The 19,652-nt window shown below is 32.7% G+C and overlaps 2 protein-coding genes across 2 annotated transcripts; both read right to left on the bottom strand.

Annotated features, from left to right (window-relative positions):
- Positions 1-3,089: 3,089 nt before the first annotated feature.
- LOC141668233 (geranylgeranyl pyrophosphate synthase, chloroplastic-like) lies at positions 3,090-4,416 on the bottom strand. Its single transcript, XM_074475014.1, has one exon. The coding sequence runs from the start codon at positions 4,323-4,325 to the stop codon at positions 3,195-3,197; it is 1,131 nt and encodes a 376-aa protein (XP_074331115.1). The 5' UTR covers positions 4,326-4,416; the 3' UTR covers positions 3,090-3,194.
- A 13,833-nt stretch (positions 4,417-18,249) lies between these two features.
- Positions 18,250-19,221, bottom strand: LOC141664465 (uncharacterized). Its single transcript, XM_074470417.1, has 2 exons — positions 18,979-19,221; positions 18,250-18,891 (listed from the first exon to the last, which is right to left on the bottom strand). Exons 1-2 carry the CDS (start codon positions 19,219-19,221, stop codon positions 18,250-18,252), a joined length of 885 nt encoding a protein of 294 aa, XP_074326518.1.
- Between the last annotated feature and the right edge of the window lie 431 nt (positions 19,222-19,652).

The raw sequence follows: 19,652 nt of genomic DNA, 5'->3' as shown, positions 1-19,652 counted from the left end.
CCGTTTTTCTTTATTAATAAACGAAACATATTCACTTATTTTTTAGTTCCACCACCTTTTGGTTTCACATTTTATAACTTCAAATATATTATTTTTATCCTTTTTTATTCCTATATGACTTATGATTGTATATGTATTATTTTTACTCATTTTTAATTTTTTATAAGCCATAATTTTTTTATTATTTTTATAGGTTTGAATCCTATTTTTAATTATATTTTAAAATAAATAAGTTCATAAATTGGCTCAACTAAATAGGTTCCGAGAAATATAAACCACGACCAAGTAAATAGGCCTTGTGTTTAAATTGAATTTTTTTAATTTTTCAATTTGTTGGTAGAATTCCATTTTAATAAAATTGTATGAATATTATAAAAAATTGTATTTTGGTTTCACCACTTGAAAATAATAAAATTGTTCAAACCGTAATATGATTACAATTCTATTTTCATAGAACTCCAACTATTTCTTGATAGGATACCTGGTTTCATCTTAGTATGATTACGCCGTATTTTGGTTTCAACCCTATAGTTTTCTTTCATGTAGAGTCTGATGTTGTTTAAAAAAAATATAGATTGGAATCATATTATAATTACGATATTTCTATTTTTTGTAGAATTCTTTTTTATTTTTTATTAAAATAATAAAATGGAATCCTTTAAACAGTGTTATTATTAATTAATAAGGAAATCATTTTTTAAGGGATACTTTGGTTTCACCTCTTTTCGGTTTTACGAACTTTTGGTTTCACCTTTTTTTAAATCTTACTATAGCTCTAAATATACCATTTTTATTCTTTTTTATTCTTTTTTATTCATATATGACTTATAATTCTATATGTAATACTTTACCCGTTTTTTGATTCTTATGTACCACATATTTATATTGTTTTTATATAAACAAAATCGTATATACATTGTAATTTCTAGATTCATACCTACATAATGCTATTTTAACACCAAATGCAAATTTATACATACATAATGAATATTTTATTAAAAAAAATTATGCAATCACAAACTATATAAAAACACAAATTCAGCTAATAATAAGAAATTTAATATGCAATTACTTAGTGCTGTTTATTTAATTTTTTGTTAAATTATCCATCAATCGTGTCGCGACTAAAGTTTTAATGTAAAATATTAGTTATGTCTTTTTGAACAAATAAATACATAATAACGTTGAGTTTGTTGTTATAATAAGATTTGAATTCATGAAAGCTACATTAATAACCTTTATTAATAAGCGAAACCTCCTTTCAAGTGCTATTTGGTTTCACTTATTTTTTGGTACCACTACCTTTTGGTTTCAATTTTCATGATTCATGTTATAACTCTAACTCTAATTTTATTATTATTATATTTTTCGATTCCTATATGACTTATAATTCTATATATATATATATATATATATATATTATTTTTACCCGTTTTTCTTTATTAATAAATTTTTTAAGTGGTACTTGTTTTTCACTTATTTTTTGGTTCTATCACCTTTTACTTTTTTTGTTTTTATGATTCATGGTATAACTCTAAGTGTAATATTTTTATCCTTTTTGATTCTTATATGACTTATAATTCTATATGTATTATTTTTACCTGTTTTTCTTTATTAATAAACGAAACATATTTACAAAATAGTTCCACCACCTTTTGGTTTCACATTTTATAACTTCAAATATATTATTTTTATCCCTATATGACTTATAATTGTATATGCATTATTTTTACTCATTTTTAATTTTTTATAAGCCATAATTTTTTTATTATTTTTATAGGTTTGAATCCTATTTTTTTTATTATATTTTTAAAATAAATAAGTTCATATATTGACTCAAATAAATAGGTTCTGAGAAATATAAACCACGACCAAGTAAATAGGCAATCTGTTTAAATTGAAATTTTTTTATTTTTCAATTTGTTGGTAGAATTCCATTTCAATAAAATGGTATGAATATTATAAAAAATTATATTTTGGTTTCACCACTTGAAAATAATAAAATTGTTCAAACCGTAATATGATTACAATTCTATTTTCGAAGAACTCCAAACTATTTCTTGATAGGGTACTTGGTTTCATCTTAGTACGGTTACGCCGTATTTTGGTTTCAACCCTATAGTTTTTTTTCATGTAGAGTTCTATGTTGTTTTTAAAAAAATATAGATTGGAATCATATTATAATTATGATATTTCTATTTTTTGTAGAATTCTTTTTTATTTTTTTAGTAAAATAATAAAATGGAATCCTTTAAACAGTGTTATTATTAATTAATAAGGAAATCATTTTTAAGGGATATTTTGGTTTCACCTCTTTTCGGTTTTACGAACTTTTGGTTTCACCATTTTTTAAATCTTACTATAACTCTAAATATACCATTTTTATTCTTTTTTATTCATATATGACTTATAATTCTATATGTAATACTTTACCCGTTTTTTGATTCTTATGTACCACATATTTATATTGTTTTTATATAAACAAAATCGTATATACATTGTAAATTCTAGATTCATACCTACATAATGCTATTTTAGCACCAAATGCAAATTTATACATACATAATGAATATTTTATTAGAAAAAATTATGCAATCACAAACTATATAAAAACACAAATTCAGCTAATAATAAGAAACTTAATATGCAACTACTTAGTGTTGTTGATTTAATTTTTTGTTAAATTATCCATCAATCGTTAATGTAAAATATTAGTTATGTCTTTTTGAACAATAGATACATAATAACGTTGGGTTTGTTATTATAATAAGATTTGAATTAATGAAAGCTACATATAATTTAAAAGTGAAAATTGCAATAATCATACAATTTTATTTATTATATATTTTAATAAAAAAATTTAATAAATTTTTATAATAATTATTAAATATTGATATTTTGATGTGGAAGCCTTGTCCTATGAAAAAATAATTGGTGTTTGTTTATTTTTTAATTCCTGTGGAGAGCAATGTGACCTTGTCGTTTCTAGTTAGTATCACGTTTCCAACACTAAACTCATTACGATCGATCGAGAGCTTGCTAGCAGGCTTCTGTCTTGAACAATTTCGCTTAGTTCATAGCTATAGAAATTATGAAATGCTTCTCTCTTATTTCATCAAACTTTTTAAACCCACAGTGGACTTGAAAATAGAAAACAGTAGTACATATTTAGACTTGCAAGCAACAGATCCAATTCAATTTTCTCTAAATGCAATATAATTAGCCATAGCAATCAAAGGTGCAGCCTTATCAGAATCAAATCCAACAACCTGATCAATAGCTTCCTTGTTCAACTTATGAGCAAACTGTTTTGATTTGTGAATCCCAATGAGTTTAGGATATGTTGTCTTATCCGCTACCAAATCTTTGCCTGCCGTTTTCCCTAATTGTTTGGAAGACTTTGTAACATCAAGAATATCATCCACCACTTGAAACAACAATCCAATACACCTCGCGTATTTTCTCAATTTCTCAACTTGCTCTTCATTTCCACCTCCTAAAATTGCCCCCATTACAACCGAAACTTCCAGTAACGCTGCGGTTTTGTTACGATGAATAAACTCCAAATCTTTTAATCCTAGATTAGAATCACCTTCGGAACATACATCTACAATCTGCCCTGCAATTAGTCCTTGAGCTCCACTTGCCTTGGCTAGCTCAACTAATATTCGGACAACTTGAGCAGAAGAAACTCCTTTCGTCTTAGTAGCAACAAGGTGAAAAGCGAGGGCTAACATAGCGTCTCCAGCCAGAACAGCAACGTTTTCACCGTAAACTTTGTGGTTAGTAGGCTTGCCACGTCGGAGATCATCGTTGTCCATACAAGGGAGATCATCGTGCATGAGTGACATAGTGTGGATCATCTCCACTGCACATGCGGAGGGCATGGCAGTAGACTCATGTCCTCCCAAAAGCTCACAGGCGGCAATACTTAATATGGGACGGATACGTTTGCCACCTGCAAGGAGAGAGTAACGCATTGACTCTTGAATTTTGATAGGGTCTCCGAGTGAAACAGCAGTGTCTAAGGCATTGTTAACAGAAATGGCCTTTTCCAGCATATAAGACTTGAAATCGAATGTGGAAGGTGTGAGTGATGGGTCGGAAACTGTTTTAGTACTGATAGGGACCGAAAGAGAAGAAGAAGAAGAAGAAGAAGAAGAAGAAGAAGAAGGCATAATTTTTTTGGATTGAGAAAAAGGCCGGTTTGATGATGAGTAGAGTCGTCTATGATGCACAAGTTTAGAAGTTGATTTGTGTTTAACATATGAATTGTGAAAAAGGGTTGCGTTTGTGGTTATGCTGAGGTTCATGACAGTCGCCATTCTGAGATGTATTGAAATTCTCTGGTAAAGAAATTGTACCTATGGGATGGGAAGATGTAGGAAGTGACTGAACTGGCGTCCACATACGTTCAGGTGGCATATTTTGATTTACGGGGCTATCGCCGTACACACACATGCAAGTTTCATTTTCTTTATTTGAAACTTTACTCCCAAGTCAATATATGACATATGTATTTCAATCAAAAAAGTCATATGTATTTTAAAAATATAATATAACTTAATAAATAAAAATTTAAAATAATAATCGAAACCCGTGCATCGCACGGGATTTATGCTAGTATAAATTAAGTCATAGGTATCAGAAGCTCACCGGCATAGTCTTGCCCACAGAGGAAGACTCGACAACTCTTGGGCACTGTCATAGTCATGTCCTTTAGTATATCAGTATCAGGCTCACTTCTTCCATTCTGACCCAGCTTCAGGCTTATACCTTCTGTCTTTCCAGAACCCAAACATATATTCTGATTGGGTACTTCTAAAATACAATGCGCCAAATAGTACTGCACAACCCTAAATTACATACATGTCACTTAATTCAAGTAACTAAAAACAATGTTCTGCTCCCACTAAAATACATACAAATACTGTATATAATTCATGAACTAAACGGAGATACTTCCGCCCATTCACCGGAAAAAAATAACCAAACAGCCCCTAAAAACTCCAAAGCTAACCACTTTTTGTTGGAATAATCTTAAATTTAGTTATTAATTATTTGTTTATGTAATTATTAGATATTTTAGATATTTAGCAATAGATTAATTATTAGAGAAAAATATTATTTTAGAATTATTTAGTAGTGGGGTAGTGGAGTAAATTATGGACATGTAATTTATCCATTAATTAGTAGTGGTTAGTTTGGGTAGTAGTTAGTTTTAATATGTTTGTAAAGCCTATATAATGGTTAGTTTACCTTTAGTTTTAAAAGGGAAAAAGTAAACAAGAAATATAGCAGCACAAGTTCTCTGCAAAATGTAGGTGTCCCTTTTTTCTCTAAGTTTTTACAACACTTTTTCTCCCCTTTTGCACTACTTTTTGTTGTAAGTATAGTAAAAGTGTTACCTGAAATTAAGATTACTTGAATTTAAAATACCATAAAAAGTTCGAGGCGCGTGAAAACCACGATGTCCTTAAGACAGATAAGCCCCTTCCATATCGTGCTTGAAGTTCAATCGGCTTCCGTCTCTCAGGATACAACAAACAGGGGTAATTTGAAGCACTTGCAAATTCACCTATTGCTCTATCCCGGTAAAATGATCCACAAACTTCCTAAGAAGATATAAAAAATATATAGAATATATAGATAGTTTTAAGAAGTTACTCATTTTCTTCTTCCAATTCCCATGACCCTAAATACGTATATATAAATCTAAAACCTTTTTAACTTTTGAGACTCATTAATAATGTAACCTCCACATTAACACAACATTAACTTAGGAGTTACAAATAAAATATAGACATATAATATAATTTTATTCATATTACTCCAACAATCCCCCACATGAATAAAATTGACATTATAAAAAGATATTTTGACGTAGAGATAGAGCACACAGAAGAAACCAGTATAGGATAGGTAGGCGTTACCCCTTGAACCTTCCCTTGGAAAAACATATTTACATTTCTAGAATTTCAGTAGTCACATTGACCTTGAACTGTCGTTCTATATTGTGAAATGATGATATATTCCCCACCGGAGTCTTTCCTATATTTGTTCGGTTCTCACTACTAAACTCATTTTGGTCTTGAGTTTTAGCCTGATTCTGTGAGTTTTACCAGGATTTAGCCCCCACAATTCCTTCTTGAAGCGACCCCACTTCACTCACATAGGTGATTTCTTAGATAATACCGATGTATTATTTGTTCGGCGTATCGACCCATAAGGATTATTAAAACCATAACTTAGCTTTTTTCCATATTTTATCATTGTTTTCATCATAGGAAATGGACCTGGGAGTAAAACCCCCACAATGATCTCACTAAGTCTTTACAATTAGGTTGTCCCATGGAACCAAGATCTTGGGATCTCCGGTCAACAAGGTTGGGTTTCCTTTGTATCGACTTTTGTTATGGGCTTTAGTCTCATTCCCTTCGATGATTTCTCAACTATTTTTCTTGTTAGCACGTTGGTTAGCGGATCCGCAGTGTTATATATTGACCTGATATAATCAATATGTGCTTGACTAATTTAGCCTCCCAAAAAGTTTTTTTTAAAATTAATATAGCTTATAACATATCTTATAATTGAATATCCGTTATAAGAAATTCTCGAGACGACCTGAGACGAAAGATGATAAACCCTTAACCACTTAGGTTAAGTATTTTTGTTAAGCACGAAACTGATTAAAATTAAAAGCTTGAAACTCTTTTATTTGATATTTCCTCTGTCTCATTCATTTATATACACTTTTTTTTATGTCCCATTCAATTTTATACATTTCAAAACCAAAAATAGTAAGAATTTAATAATATAAAAATCAACCATATCCACTACTTTCTCCCACAACACTCATTTTATTCATTAAATATTGTTTGGTCCCACCACTTTACCCAACTTTATATTTTTTCTCATTAAATTACAATTTTTTTTCTCTATCATCCCACTACCTTACCAAAACTAATATTATTTTAATGAGTTTCTCGTCCTCCGTGCCCAAACCATTTGTATAGAAATGGTCGGGAATGAGGGAGTACATGACTGCTAGATGACAGTAAAGACTAAAGAGAGATGCTTCCAGAATTTCAGAGCTATATAAAATCTGTTAACTTAGTATATCATCTAAATTTAGTCAAGTTTTTTTGTTTATTTTACATTAATAGATGCAAAGCTAGAGATTTTGTTGAATAGGCTGTTCAGAGAATACCCTTTCATACAAACAGCTGTAGTTTCTTTGTCATATTAGCAACGCTGGCTAAGAGTATATGATTCCCCTAACAAACCATTATCTTTAAAGTACATGATATGCTCTCCGCTTAAGGGTTTATCCATGTGGTGACAGATTCTGAGTTCGATTTTTCCTCGCTTCCAAGATTTATAATAACAAATATTTAATTGTAAAACATATAAGTCATATTAGTTAAAAAAAAGTACATGATATACAAATGTATACTCAAATATGAAAAATTAAGTCCAATTACCTATTTTTAACCTTCCTGGTACCCCTTGCTATACATCATATGTACAAGAATAATTTTATGGCAAAAAGCATGCATGTAACTAGGAAAATTAAAAAATTTATGAAGCAAGCTCAACCGAAATTAGATGAATTAAGTCCATGAGCCCATGTGGTTGGACTAAAATTATGGACCATTCACATGTAACGGTATCTCTTATACATTAAGCATACTAGCATAAATCCCGTGCGATGCACGGGATTCCATTAATATTTTAAATTTTTATTTATTAAGTTATATTATATTTTTAAAATATTTATATAAATGTATAATGATTATAAATTTATAATAAAAATAATAGAATAACATGTGGTCGTAATTTAGTAGAATAAATAGACTATTTCTAGTAGTTTAACAATTTAGTAATTTAGCAGATATGTAACACTATTATTTATATATTTTAATAATATGATAAGTTGTATTTGTATTTTAGTAGAATAAGTATACTATATTTAGTAGCAGTTTAATAATTTAGTAGTTTATTAGATATATAACACTATTTTTCTATTTTTGTAATAATCAAAATTAGGGAATTATCGTTGAACCAAACCGTTGAACCAAATTATCTCTATTCCGGCAATTAAATTAACTTGTTCTTCATCCTAAGGAACAAATTTAGCTACACATGATAAAAAGATGAACAAAACAAATAACTAATTGAATGTCTTGGGTGTTGGAATGTTGAATGTGTAAAATACAAGAGGGGAGATCCATATATATAGGGAAAACATGAGGGTTGGGTTCTTGGAATACAAGTAGGATTCTTAAAGTAAATTCTTCTTCTTCTCCAATAACGATTCTATTTATCTTCCAATTTCCTTGCCTTCTAGAATAGTCCACCTCCTTCCTTATTTGCTCCTTTTCCAACTCAAATTCTGATTTTATTTATTTTCCTACAAAACAAAGTAAAACAATTTATTTATTAATAAAATTACGAAAACGGACATAAAATAGTTATTAATAATATGCAATAATATGGACTTATCAGGCCCCTACCTAGCAGGTTAACCTCACTCCACTACAAGAAAATAAGGCTAAATATAACCGATTAAATACAACCGGGGTCAAATTCAACCCCTTTCGGTTGAATTTAAGGGGTGCGGCTAAATTCAACCGCATGCGGTCGTATTTAATTACGGTCGTATTTATGCGGTCGAATTTAGCAACAAATGTGACCGTATGCAGTTGAATTTAGCCATACTCCTAAATTCAACCGCATTCGGTCGAATTTAGCCTTACCAAAAAAATGGGTGTACGGTTGAATTTAGCAATACTCCTAAATTCAACCGCATTCGGTCGAATTTAGCCTTTCCAAAAAAAATGAGGGAAATTTTCCCGCCAGCCAATTTTTGGACACTCCTAAATTCAACCGTTTTCCGTCGAATTTGATATTTTGAAATGATGGGAAATTTCCGGCACTTATAAAACATTGTTTGTAAAAGTGGGGGAAATTTTCCGCTTTTTTAAAAATTGCAATTTTAGTAGAAATTAATTGTATTTATCTATTATGAATGCATTCGGTAATATTAATTATTTTCAGAATTTTATTTTTTAAAATTAATTAATTAAGTAACTTATTAACTTTGTACAAGTTATTTGTGAACTGAGCTGTTCACGAAACAAATATTAAGATTTATATATATATTTTAGTTATATGATAAAAAATTTAGAAAAAAATTAACGTATTCGGTTTGCTATTTTAACACTCAACTAGTAGTTTGATCAGGCATTCTTACTAGTATTTAGTCGTGTACCGATGTTTCGATTTTTTGCAAAATGTTTATGAATGATCCAACCGTAAGGATGTCAAGATCTATATATTTTAGTAATATGATAAAAATTTTAGAAAAAAATAAATATATTTGGTTTGCTATTTTAACAGTCAACTAGTAGTTTGATCAGTACTTCTTACTAGTGTTTAGTCTTGTACGGTTGTTTCGATTTTTTTAAATATGTTTATGATTGATCCAACCATAAGGATGTCAAGATTTATATATTTTAATAATATGATAAAATTTTTAGAAAAAAATTAATGTATTTAGTTTGTTATTTTAACAGTCAACTAGTAGTTTGACCAGTACTTCTTATTAGTGTTTAGTCTTGTACGGTTGTTTCGATTTTTTTCAAAATGTTTATGATTGATCCAACCGTAAGGATGTCAAGATTTATATATTTTAATGATATGATAAAAATTTTAGAAAAAACTAAATGTATTTGGTTTGTTATTTTAACAGTCATCTAGTAGTTTGACCAGTACTTTTTACTAGTGTTTAGTCTCATACCGATGTTTCGATTTTTTACAAAATGTTTATGAATGATCCAACCATAAGTATGTCAAGATCTATATATTTTAGTGATATGACAAAAATTCTAGAAAAAATAAATGTATTTGGTTTGCTATTTTAACAGTCAACTAGTAGTTTGACCAATACTTCTTACTAGTGTTTAGTCTCATACCGATGTTTCGATTTTTTACAAAATTTTTATGAATAATCCAACCATAAGGATGTCAAGATCTATATATTTTAGTGATATGACAAAAATTTTAGAAAAAAATAAATGTATTTGGTTTGCTATTTTAACAATCAACTAGTAGTTTGACCAATACTTCTTACTAATATTTAGTCTCATACCGATGTTTCGATTTTTTACAAAATGTTTATGAATGACCCAACCATAAGGATGTCAAGATCTATATATTTTAGTGATGTGACAAAAATTTTAGAAAAAAATAAATGTATTTGGTTTGCTATTTTAAAAGTCAACTAGTAGTTTGACCAGTACTTCTTACTAGTGTTTAGTCTGGTACGGTTGTTTCGATTTTTTTCAAAATGTTTATGATTGATCCAACCGTAAAGATGTCAAGATTTATATATTTTAATGATATGATAAAAATTTTTTAAAAAAATAAATGTATTTGGTTTGGTATTTTAACAGTCAACTAGTAGTTTGACCAGTACTTCTTACTAGTATTTAGTCTCATACCGATGTTTCGATTTTTTACAAAATGTTTATGAATGATCCAACCGTAAGGATGTCAAGATCTATATATTTTAATGATACGATAAAATTTTTAGAAAAAAAATAAATATATTGGTTTGATATTTTAACACTCAACTAGTAGTTTTACCAATACTTCTTACTAGTGTTTAGTCTCATACCGATGTTTCGATTTTTTACAAAATTTTTATGAATGATCCAACCATAAGGATGTCAAGATCTATATATTTTAGTGATATGATAAAAATTTTATAAAAAAATAAATGTATTTGGTTTGCTATTTTAACAATCAACTAGTAGTTTGACCAATACTTCTTACTAATGTTTAGTCTCATACCGATGTTTCGATTTTTTACAAAATGTTTATGAATGACCCAACCATAAGGATGTCAAGATCTATATATTTTAGTATTGTGACAAAAATTTTAGAAAAAAATAAATGTATTTGGTTTGTTATTTTAAAAGTCAACTAGTAGTTTGACCAGTACTTATTATTAGTGTTTAGTCTCGTATGGTTGTTTCGATTTTTTTCAAAATGTTTATGATTGATCCAACCGTAAAGATGCCAAGATTTATATATTTTAATGATATGATAAAATATTTAGAAAAAAATAAATGTATTTGGTTTGGTATTTTAACAGTCAACTAGTAGTTTGACCAGTACTTCTTACTAGTATTTAGTCTCATACCAATGTTTCGATTTTTTACAAAATGTTTTTGAATGATCCAACCGTAAGGATGTCAAGATCTATATATTTTAATGATACGATGAAATTTTTAGAAAAAAATAAATATATTGGTTTGATATTTTAACAGTCAACTATTAGTTTGACCAATACTTCTTATAAGTGTTAGTCTAATATCGATGTTTCGATTTTTTTTAAAATTTTTTTAAAATCGATCAAAATCATGATTTCATTTCTTTTTATTAAAATAATGAGTTGTAAAAATAAATCATAATATTATAATATTTCAAAAAAAAAGTTTAGGAAATAACAATATTTTTTACATAAATTATCCGGATTTTAATTTTCATAACAGAAAATACGTAATATATGAACTGATTTTATAAATTGACACTCCTAAATTCAACTCACTGCGGTCGTATTTAGCCCGGCCAAGTCAGCGATCCAAGTGATTTAGATCGAACGTGTCAAATTTAAGCACTAAAAATAATCCAACGGTTGGTATTATATTTTATACAAAAACTAAAAAATAATATTTTCTAACTTAAACCCCCCCCCCACCCATCAGTCCATCACCCCTCCCCGCCCCTCCCCGCCCCTCCCCGCCCCTGTTTCCCCCTTCTTACTCTCTCTCTCTCTCTCATCTATACATATACACATTTCTATATCTATATTTTAACACACACATCCGCGTGTTTCTCATCAAACAAAAATGGTCGAAACACGACGCCGCTTGTCATCATCGAAGCACCCGCTCTCCTCTCCTTCCTCATCATCTCTCCCCACCGGAAAACGATTAAAGGTGCCGCCTTTACGCTTTGTTCACCGGTTTTTCTCCGCGATTTGATTGATTTGTGTGTGGATTCTTGTGAATTGTGATTGAATTATGTTTTTGTAAGTGGTGGAGATGTCGTCGTCGAAGAACGAGAATTGGCCGGCGTCGGAGAAAACCACTCGCAACACGCCACCAACACCATCGGTAGTGGCTTCGTTAGTTCTTAGATTGCATACAATACGCGGACGCACTCCGATTGCTCCGATTGTAAAACAGCTTAAATTAGTTTTGTAATGTATTGTTATGTTATAAATTGATTAGATTGGCTTTGCGGATTGATCGATTTGCTAAATTATGAACTGATTTGATTTTCAATATCGAGTTTTATATTTCCGAGTTTGACCGGAATATTTGTCATTTTGATCGGAAAATGGATTTTTTTAAACTCACCGGAATCTGAGAATTTTCCGGCGAGTATTTTTTTAAAAAAACTGGTGCTCGTTAATTTGACCGCATTCGGTCGAGTTTAGAAATAATATTTTGAACCATATACAGTTGAATTTATATTTTAGGCGGACTTTTCAAATTTTTTCAAAAAATTCAAATTTTTGGGCGGGATTTTTAAATTTTTGGTGAAAAACAAATTCGACCGCTTTTGGTCGAATTTAAGCGGTCGAATTTAGCCGCTCCGTATACTAAATTCGACCGGTTACTAAATATGACTCGACCGAATGCGACCGGTCCAAAAACCGGTCGTAATTAGTTAAATACGACCGTTTTCGGTCGTATTTAACTAAATACAACTGATTTTAACCGGTTGTATTTACCCGTTTTTCTTGTAGTGCTCCAACCGCTACGGAAGCTGGGCCCTAGCTCACGTGAGAAAGGAGAAGACCCGTGAAGAAACAGAGTTATCACTCGATATTGTAGCTTGGATAGAAAATGGCAGAGAAGGCGAGATCAGATCCACAAAGTAGCTTTACATACTGATTGATTGGATCACTGTTAATTCTATATGAATTTATTAATAAATATAATCATATTAACTTTGTAAAATTTGATCTAAATTTTTTATCCGCAAGTAGATGTAGCACTTTCGTTAAGATTCTTACGTAAAAAATAGCAGATTGCAAGTACAAGACTGATGCATCACTTCATAGTGGGATATTTATGATTTTTAAATGTAGTACTCACATTTGTACTCGTAATAAAGTGTTTAACGAGTATTTTAGGTTAGATGAGTGTTTGTTTTATCTGTTATTGATGTAATAGTTGTTTGATATTGATGAAATTGAGAAAACAAGTTTATTATTTTTGGGAAATATGAAAATAAATCAAATAGTTCCTGTCAATTTTTTATTATAAAAGTATTATCATTGGGACCCACCAGTGGGGCCCACAATATTCTACTGGTTGTCAAACACCTGTTGCAACACTGGTCTAACACCTATTTGCAACCCGCAGTAACAGATAATCAGGCATTGTAATAGGGTGTGCCGAAGTTGCAACAGAGTGCTTTCCCAACGGGTAAAATTGCACTCTCCAATAACATTGCAATAGCTTTTTGACACCTATAGCAACGATTGTTTGGCCTTTATCAACACTTGTTGAAAGTTGTGGTACACAATCTATGGCGTAGTGTTATACTTGTAACTATAAAATTGATACAGGAGATGTACGAAAACAGTGCAGAATTATGCATTAATGGGATGAACATCAACTTTATCCTCCACTAAAAGGTCATCCAAACGATTTTTATTGTGAACTATGCTCTGAGGATATAAATCCAAACATATGGTTTTATCATTGTCGCAAATGCGATACTGCATTCCATGCTGGTTGCCTTGATCGGTATAAATTTCCAAATATCAAGTTTGGGGGTATTGTTAAAGATGACGAGCTGCATCAACACAACCTTAAAATCTCTCCAAGTGGACTGAGCTTCAAGTGTGGAAGTTGCAGTATTCACAACCAGGATTATAGATGACCAAATGAAAGGGGGCCAATTCTTACATGTGTATCATGTAAATTTAAACAGTTCTTGTCATTATATAACAAAACCAAATCTAAGAAGCTTACTAAATAATACAACTGATAACAAGGGTCACAAACAATCAACAGAGGATACTCGGAGATATATGCATACAAATATTACAGACGTATGATCATTACGCTTCAGACCTCATAGACAGTCTTACAGAAAGCATAAAGTAAAAGAACACGAATACACAAAAGAACACGAACAAAAGAAAATAAAAGAGAAAAGAATAAACTATTGTTCAAGTTAAGAATAAGTATGATCTTCACAAGGAAAATGTAAAAGTAGCCAGACAATAACATACCGCAAAACCTGTATCACGAAGCTAAGTATAAATTATCTGAACCTAAATATGGATACCAAATTTGAGTTATTGGTTATACAAATGTTCTAACTTTTCAGGAGAGACACTCGTCTTGGGCACACTCCTGTTATATTCCACATTAGCTGGTAAAATGAATGTATATAAATGTTAGTAACAAGCAAATAAACAACGCTGCCTCCCCCATACATAAAAACTTGCATTTAAACTCTCTCTTTTTCTTTCCCTGGTTGAAATGGAAGAAGTAAACACTTTAGCCATAAGCATCCCCTGATCCTCTTCATTTTAAACTAATGACTTATAAGAAACAACACTCACACACACCAGATGAATGCAGAGAGAATGATAATGCAGGTAATGCTTATCAGGAGAAAAATGGAAAATGTCTCAATACCAAGTTGTTGGAAATGGGGCATACACATCCCATTTTAACAGCTAGCTACAAAGGGAATATTCCTATCTAACCAACTTGGGACCACTAGACCAATCATTGGTGACAACAATACAATCTCCTCAAATAGCTATTATTCAATAATACTTAGATAGGAAAAATAACTTAATTGTGTCACAGCTGATGCAATGATGAGGTGACACAGTGAACACACTCATTTAGTCCCCCTCAAGCTGTACTGCAGATGAAGTAGATCCCAGTTTTGAAAGGAGTTTGCGATGTTGCTAGACAGGAAGGGACTTAGTGAGTATGTCTGTAAGCTGAGCATATGAAGGGACGTTTGAATGGTGACAGAGCCATCATTGATTTTATCACGAATATAATGACAGTACACCTCGATATATTTTGTCCTCTCGTGCAAGACGGGATTCGCAGTAATGGATAAAGCAGCCTTGTTGTCGCAATTGAGAACTGTAGGGGAGGTTAGTCAGACCCATATCATCTAAGAGACTTGTCACCAAGTGATTTCACAACAGGTCATAGCCATTAAATGATATTCGGCCTCTGCAATTGAACGGGCGACCACAGACTGCTTCTTTGATTTCCAAGAAACAGGCGATGTTCCAAACAACAAGCAATATCCAGTTGTAGATCTTCTGGAGTTAGGACAACTCCCCCAATCACTATCATAGAATGCGGTTATTTGGGCTGCAGAATTCGAAGCAAGAAGTATGCCTTGACTAGTAGTTCCAACAAGATACCTCAACACTCTCTTTGTTGCTTGCATATGAGTCGTAGTTGGTTTTTGCATGAATTGAGTGAGGGTATGAACATCAAATTTGATGTCTGGCCTTGTCACGGTAAGGTAAATTAATTTCCCTAGCAACCTTTGATAACTCTGTGGGTTTGGAAACACATCACCAGAATCTGATAGTAACTTGACATGAGAATCAAGGGGCAACTTCAAATGAGACGATTTCATCATGTGAAACTTGGCAAGAAGATCTGAGACATACTTTTTCTGAGATACAAAGAAGCCAGCATGAGATCTTTCTATTTCAAGACCCAGAAAGTAGCTTACCGGACCAAGATCCTTCATGTGAAAAGACTGAGCCAACATCACCTTTAGTTGATCTATGATTGTCTGATTGTTACCACATATGAGAAGATCATCTACGTACACCAGTATCAGTGTGATGTTCGATGTATCCTGAAGAGTAAACAAGCTGTAATCAGCTTTGGACTGGACATAATCAAGCAATTTTAGAGTGACAGGCAACTTGTGAAACCATAACCGAGGTGCTTGTCTGAGACCGTATAACGACTTCTTGAGTTTGCAGACCAAATTACCAGAAGCACATGCTACAGACGTAGGTGTGATTCTGCTACCAAGTCCTGTGTAACCCAGTGGGAATTTCATGTATATTTCTTCATGGAGGTCACCATGCAGGAATGCATTAGTGACATCCATCTGCACCGTCATCCAATTATGTATAGCAGCAATGGCCAACATGGCCCTAACTGTTGTCATTTTACACACAGGTGCAAATGTTTCAGTAAAATCCTCACCATAGATTTGTCTGCAACCAAGAATAACAAGTCTGGACTTATACCTGTCAACCGAACCATCTGGTTTGTATTTAGTTTTATACAACCATTTTGAACCAATTGCCTTTTTTCCTGGAGGAAGTTCAATTATCTCCCAAGTGTTGTTCCTTTCAAGTGCATCTAATTCGATATTCATAGCAGAAATCCAGTGCTTATGCAGGACAGCTTGACTGAAGTTGAGTGGATATTTAGTGTTAGCTAGAGAAGCTTGAAAGCAGTTGAAGGTAAGAGAGACTGCATGTGAAGTCACAGAGTCAATCAAAGAAGTAGAAGCAAGATGAGCATAGCTGGCCAACCATACTGGTGATTTCTTAGTCCTGGAGCTTCGTCTAAGTAAGTGTGAGGTTTCATCAGCATCAGTCTGTGTAAAATCAGAGATATTATCACGAGAGTCCATATCATGATCAATAAAATCATCTAAATCAATAGTCGAGGCTGATGTGTGTGGTAAATGCACTGGCAAAGGCTACATATAAGGTTTGGAGGAGCTGTTGTTCAGAGGAAATATTTCTTCATGGAAGACCGCATCTCTTGAAGTAAATTCTTGTTTATTCAGCAAGTTTAAAAATTTATAGCCTTTCTGTGATGGGGGATAACCCGAAAACATACATGGCACACCTTTTGCAGCAAATTTATCAAAAGCAGCTAACTCATTTGCAACAAAGGCCAAACATCCAAACACTTTGAGATGATCATATGGCGTTTCTTTGTCAAACATCACTTCATATGGTGTTTTGAAATTAATTGCAGAGAAAGGTAGTCTATTCATGATATGAGTTGCTGTCATGACACAATCTCCCCAATAAGAGAGCTCAAGCCCTGCTTGAAATCTTAAGGCTCTTGCAATTTCCAATATTTGCCTATGCCTTCTCTCCACTCGGGCATTCTGTTGAGGCCTGTGAACACATGAGGTTTGATGAACAATGCCCTTTGTGTCATAGAATTGCCTGCACTTGCTGTCAGCAAATTCTGGTGCATTATCTGTTCTTAAAATCTTAACAGCCTTGCTGAATTGGTTACAGACATGAATACAGAACTTCTCAAATATTTGCAGAAAGTCAGACTTAAGTATCATAAGAAACAACCAAGTCATTCTGCTATGATCATCTACTATAGTCAAAAAATACTTATATTTGGACCTAGTACAGACTTTATAGGGACCCCAAGTGTCTATGTGTATCAGATCAAACACATTGCTAGCATGAGAACTACTAACATGATAGGGCAATTTTGTGAATTTTGACAGAAGACAAGTTACACATAACTCAGTAGCACCAACAGTGAGGGGTTTAATGTGATTTATCCTTTGCAGAGTAGACACTGAAGCATGCCCCAATCTCTGATGCCAGAGATTGTAACCTTTGGTTTTAGTTGAATCAGCAACAAGGCAATAAGAAATTACATGGCTGGAGTCGCAACTGTTGTGGGATGTAGGCACGGTCACCAGATAATACAAACCATCTCTGACCTGTCCAAGGGCTCGAGGCTTCTTTGTGATAGCATCTTGGATAGTACATGTGGCATGATGAAATAGTACTTCACAGTTGTTATCCTTAGCCAGCTTGTGTATAGACATAAGATTGTGTTGAAACTGAGGAACATACAGGACATTCAACAACTTCAAGCCATTTGACAACTGTAAATCACCAACATGTGAAATGACTGTGGCTGCTCCTGTAGGTAAGTTGATTGTGTAATGAGGTGGTGCTGGCTTGACATTGTTCAGTTGACTCAGATCAGCTGTCATATGGTCACTTGCTCCAGAATCCATGATCCAATCTCCACGCCCTTTTGCCAGCATACAACTTGACACCATGCCAGAAAATCCACACTCCAATTCTTCATCAGTTTCCGACCCTCTTCCAGATTCACTATGTTTGCCAGGTAGCAATTTTAATAGCTGCTCTAATTATTGTGAAGTGATGTGAACATCATCTCTCCCAAACGAGCTCTGAGAATTGTTACTCATCCGTGCAGAGTTGGTTCTATGAGCATTAGGTTTTGATGTCCCTTTAGCAGGTAATTTTTTGTGCTTGTGGTGCCACTTGGGGTAGCCCACAATAGTCCAACATCTTTCTCCAGAATGACCCTTTGCTCCACACACCGTGCACACTCCTTTATCAACAAATCTTTCCCCAGATCTACTGCTATACATAGCAGAAGCTTCAACAACATAATTATCAGTGTTACGTAAAACATCCCTTTGGGCCTCCTCTTGTTGAATAGATGAACATGCCATTTCAACAGTTGGAAGGGGAGTCATCATCAACAATTGACTACGTTGAGCCCCGTACTTATCGTCAAGACCATTTAGAAATTGAAACAATTTTGCTTCCTCTTTCATGGTATTAATAGCAGCTAAAAAATTAGCAATCTCAGGGGTGATAGTAGTAAGTGTGGGCAAGCTATTCATGGATTCAATTTCCTCCCATAGGCTACTCAAGGCAGTATAATACTCAGAAATAGACAAGTTACTTTGTTTCAAGGAAAACAAGTCCTTAGTTAACTTGTATTTTCTATATCCGTTAGTTATAGAAAAACGCCTTTCTAACTAACACCAAATATCATGAGCAGAGTTGACAAATAACACAGACTGCTTAATATTTTCAGATAGATTGTTATGAAGCCAGGAAATTACCAGATTATTACAAGTATCCCATTGTGTAGCTTCAGCTTCACTCGTTGTGCTTTGAGCAACTGTTCCGTTGACAAAGCCAAGTTTACGCTTAGAAGAGAGCTGGATCTCGAACGATCTCTTCCAAGAACGATAATCACCAGATCCTTGGAGTTTCGGAATGCTTATAGACAAAGGACCATCTGAGGGATGAAGGAACAAGGGATTCTGCATATCAGCAAATGTATACCTGCCTTCAATCGCCATTAAATATGAACTTGTATATTCCACAAATAACTCTCAAAAAACGATTCAACTAATGTTGTATGTGAAGCTCTGATATCATAATGACTTATAAGAAACAACACTCACACACACCAGATGAATGCAGAGATCAGGAAAAAAATAGAAAGTGTCTCAATACCAAGTTGTTGGAAATGGGGCATACACATCCCATTTTAACAGCTAGCTATAAAGGGAATATTCCTATCTAACCAACTTGGTACCACTAGACCAATCATTGGTGACAGCAATACAATCTCCTCAAATAACTATTATTCAATAATACTTAGATAGGAAAAATAACTTAATTGTGTGACAGCTGATGCAATGATGAGGTGATAAGTGAACACACTCCTTTATAAACTCTCCCGCAAATGTAAGATGCTATGTTTGCAATGATCCAATCATAGTAAACA

The sequence above is a fragment of the Apium graveolens genome, chromosome 6 (assembly GCF_009905375.1).
Source record: "Apium graveolens cultivar Ventura chromosome 6, ASM990537v1, whole genome shotgun sequence".
Classification (NCBI taxonomy): domain Eukaryota; kingdom Viridiplantae; phylum Streptophyta; class Magnoliopsida; order Apiales; family Apiaceae; genus Apium; species Apium graveolens.
This window is presented reverse-complemented; position numbering and strand designations above follow the sequence as displayed.

Coding starts and splice junctions, on each gene's coding strand:
- LOC141668233 (XM_074475014.1), bottom strand. CDS start 4,325: ATGGCGACTGTCATGAACCTCAGCATAACCACAAACGCAACCCTTTTT.
- LOC141664465 (XM_074470417.1), bottom strand. CDS start 19,221: ATGGCGATTGAAGGCAGGTATACATTTGCTGATATGCAGAATCCCTTG. Junction 18,892..18,978: donor GGGATACTTGTAATAATCTG/GTAATTTCCTGG, acceptor ATTTGGTGTTAG/TTAGAAAGGCGTTTTTCTAT.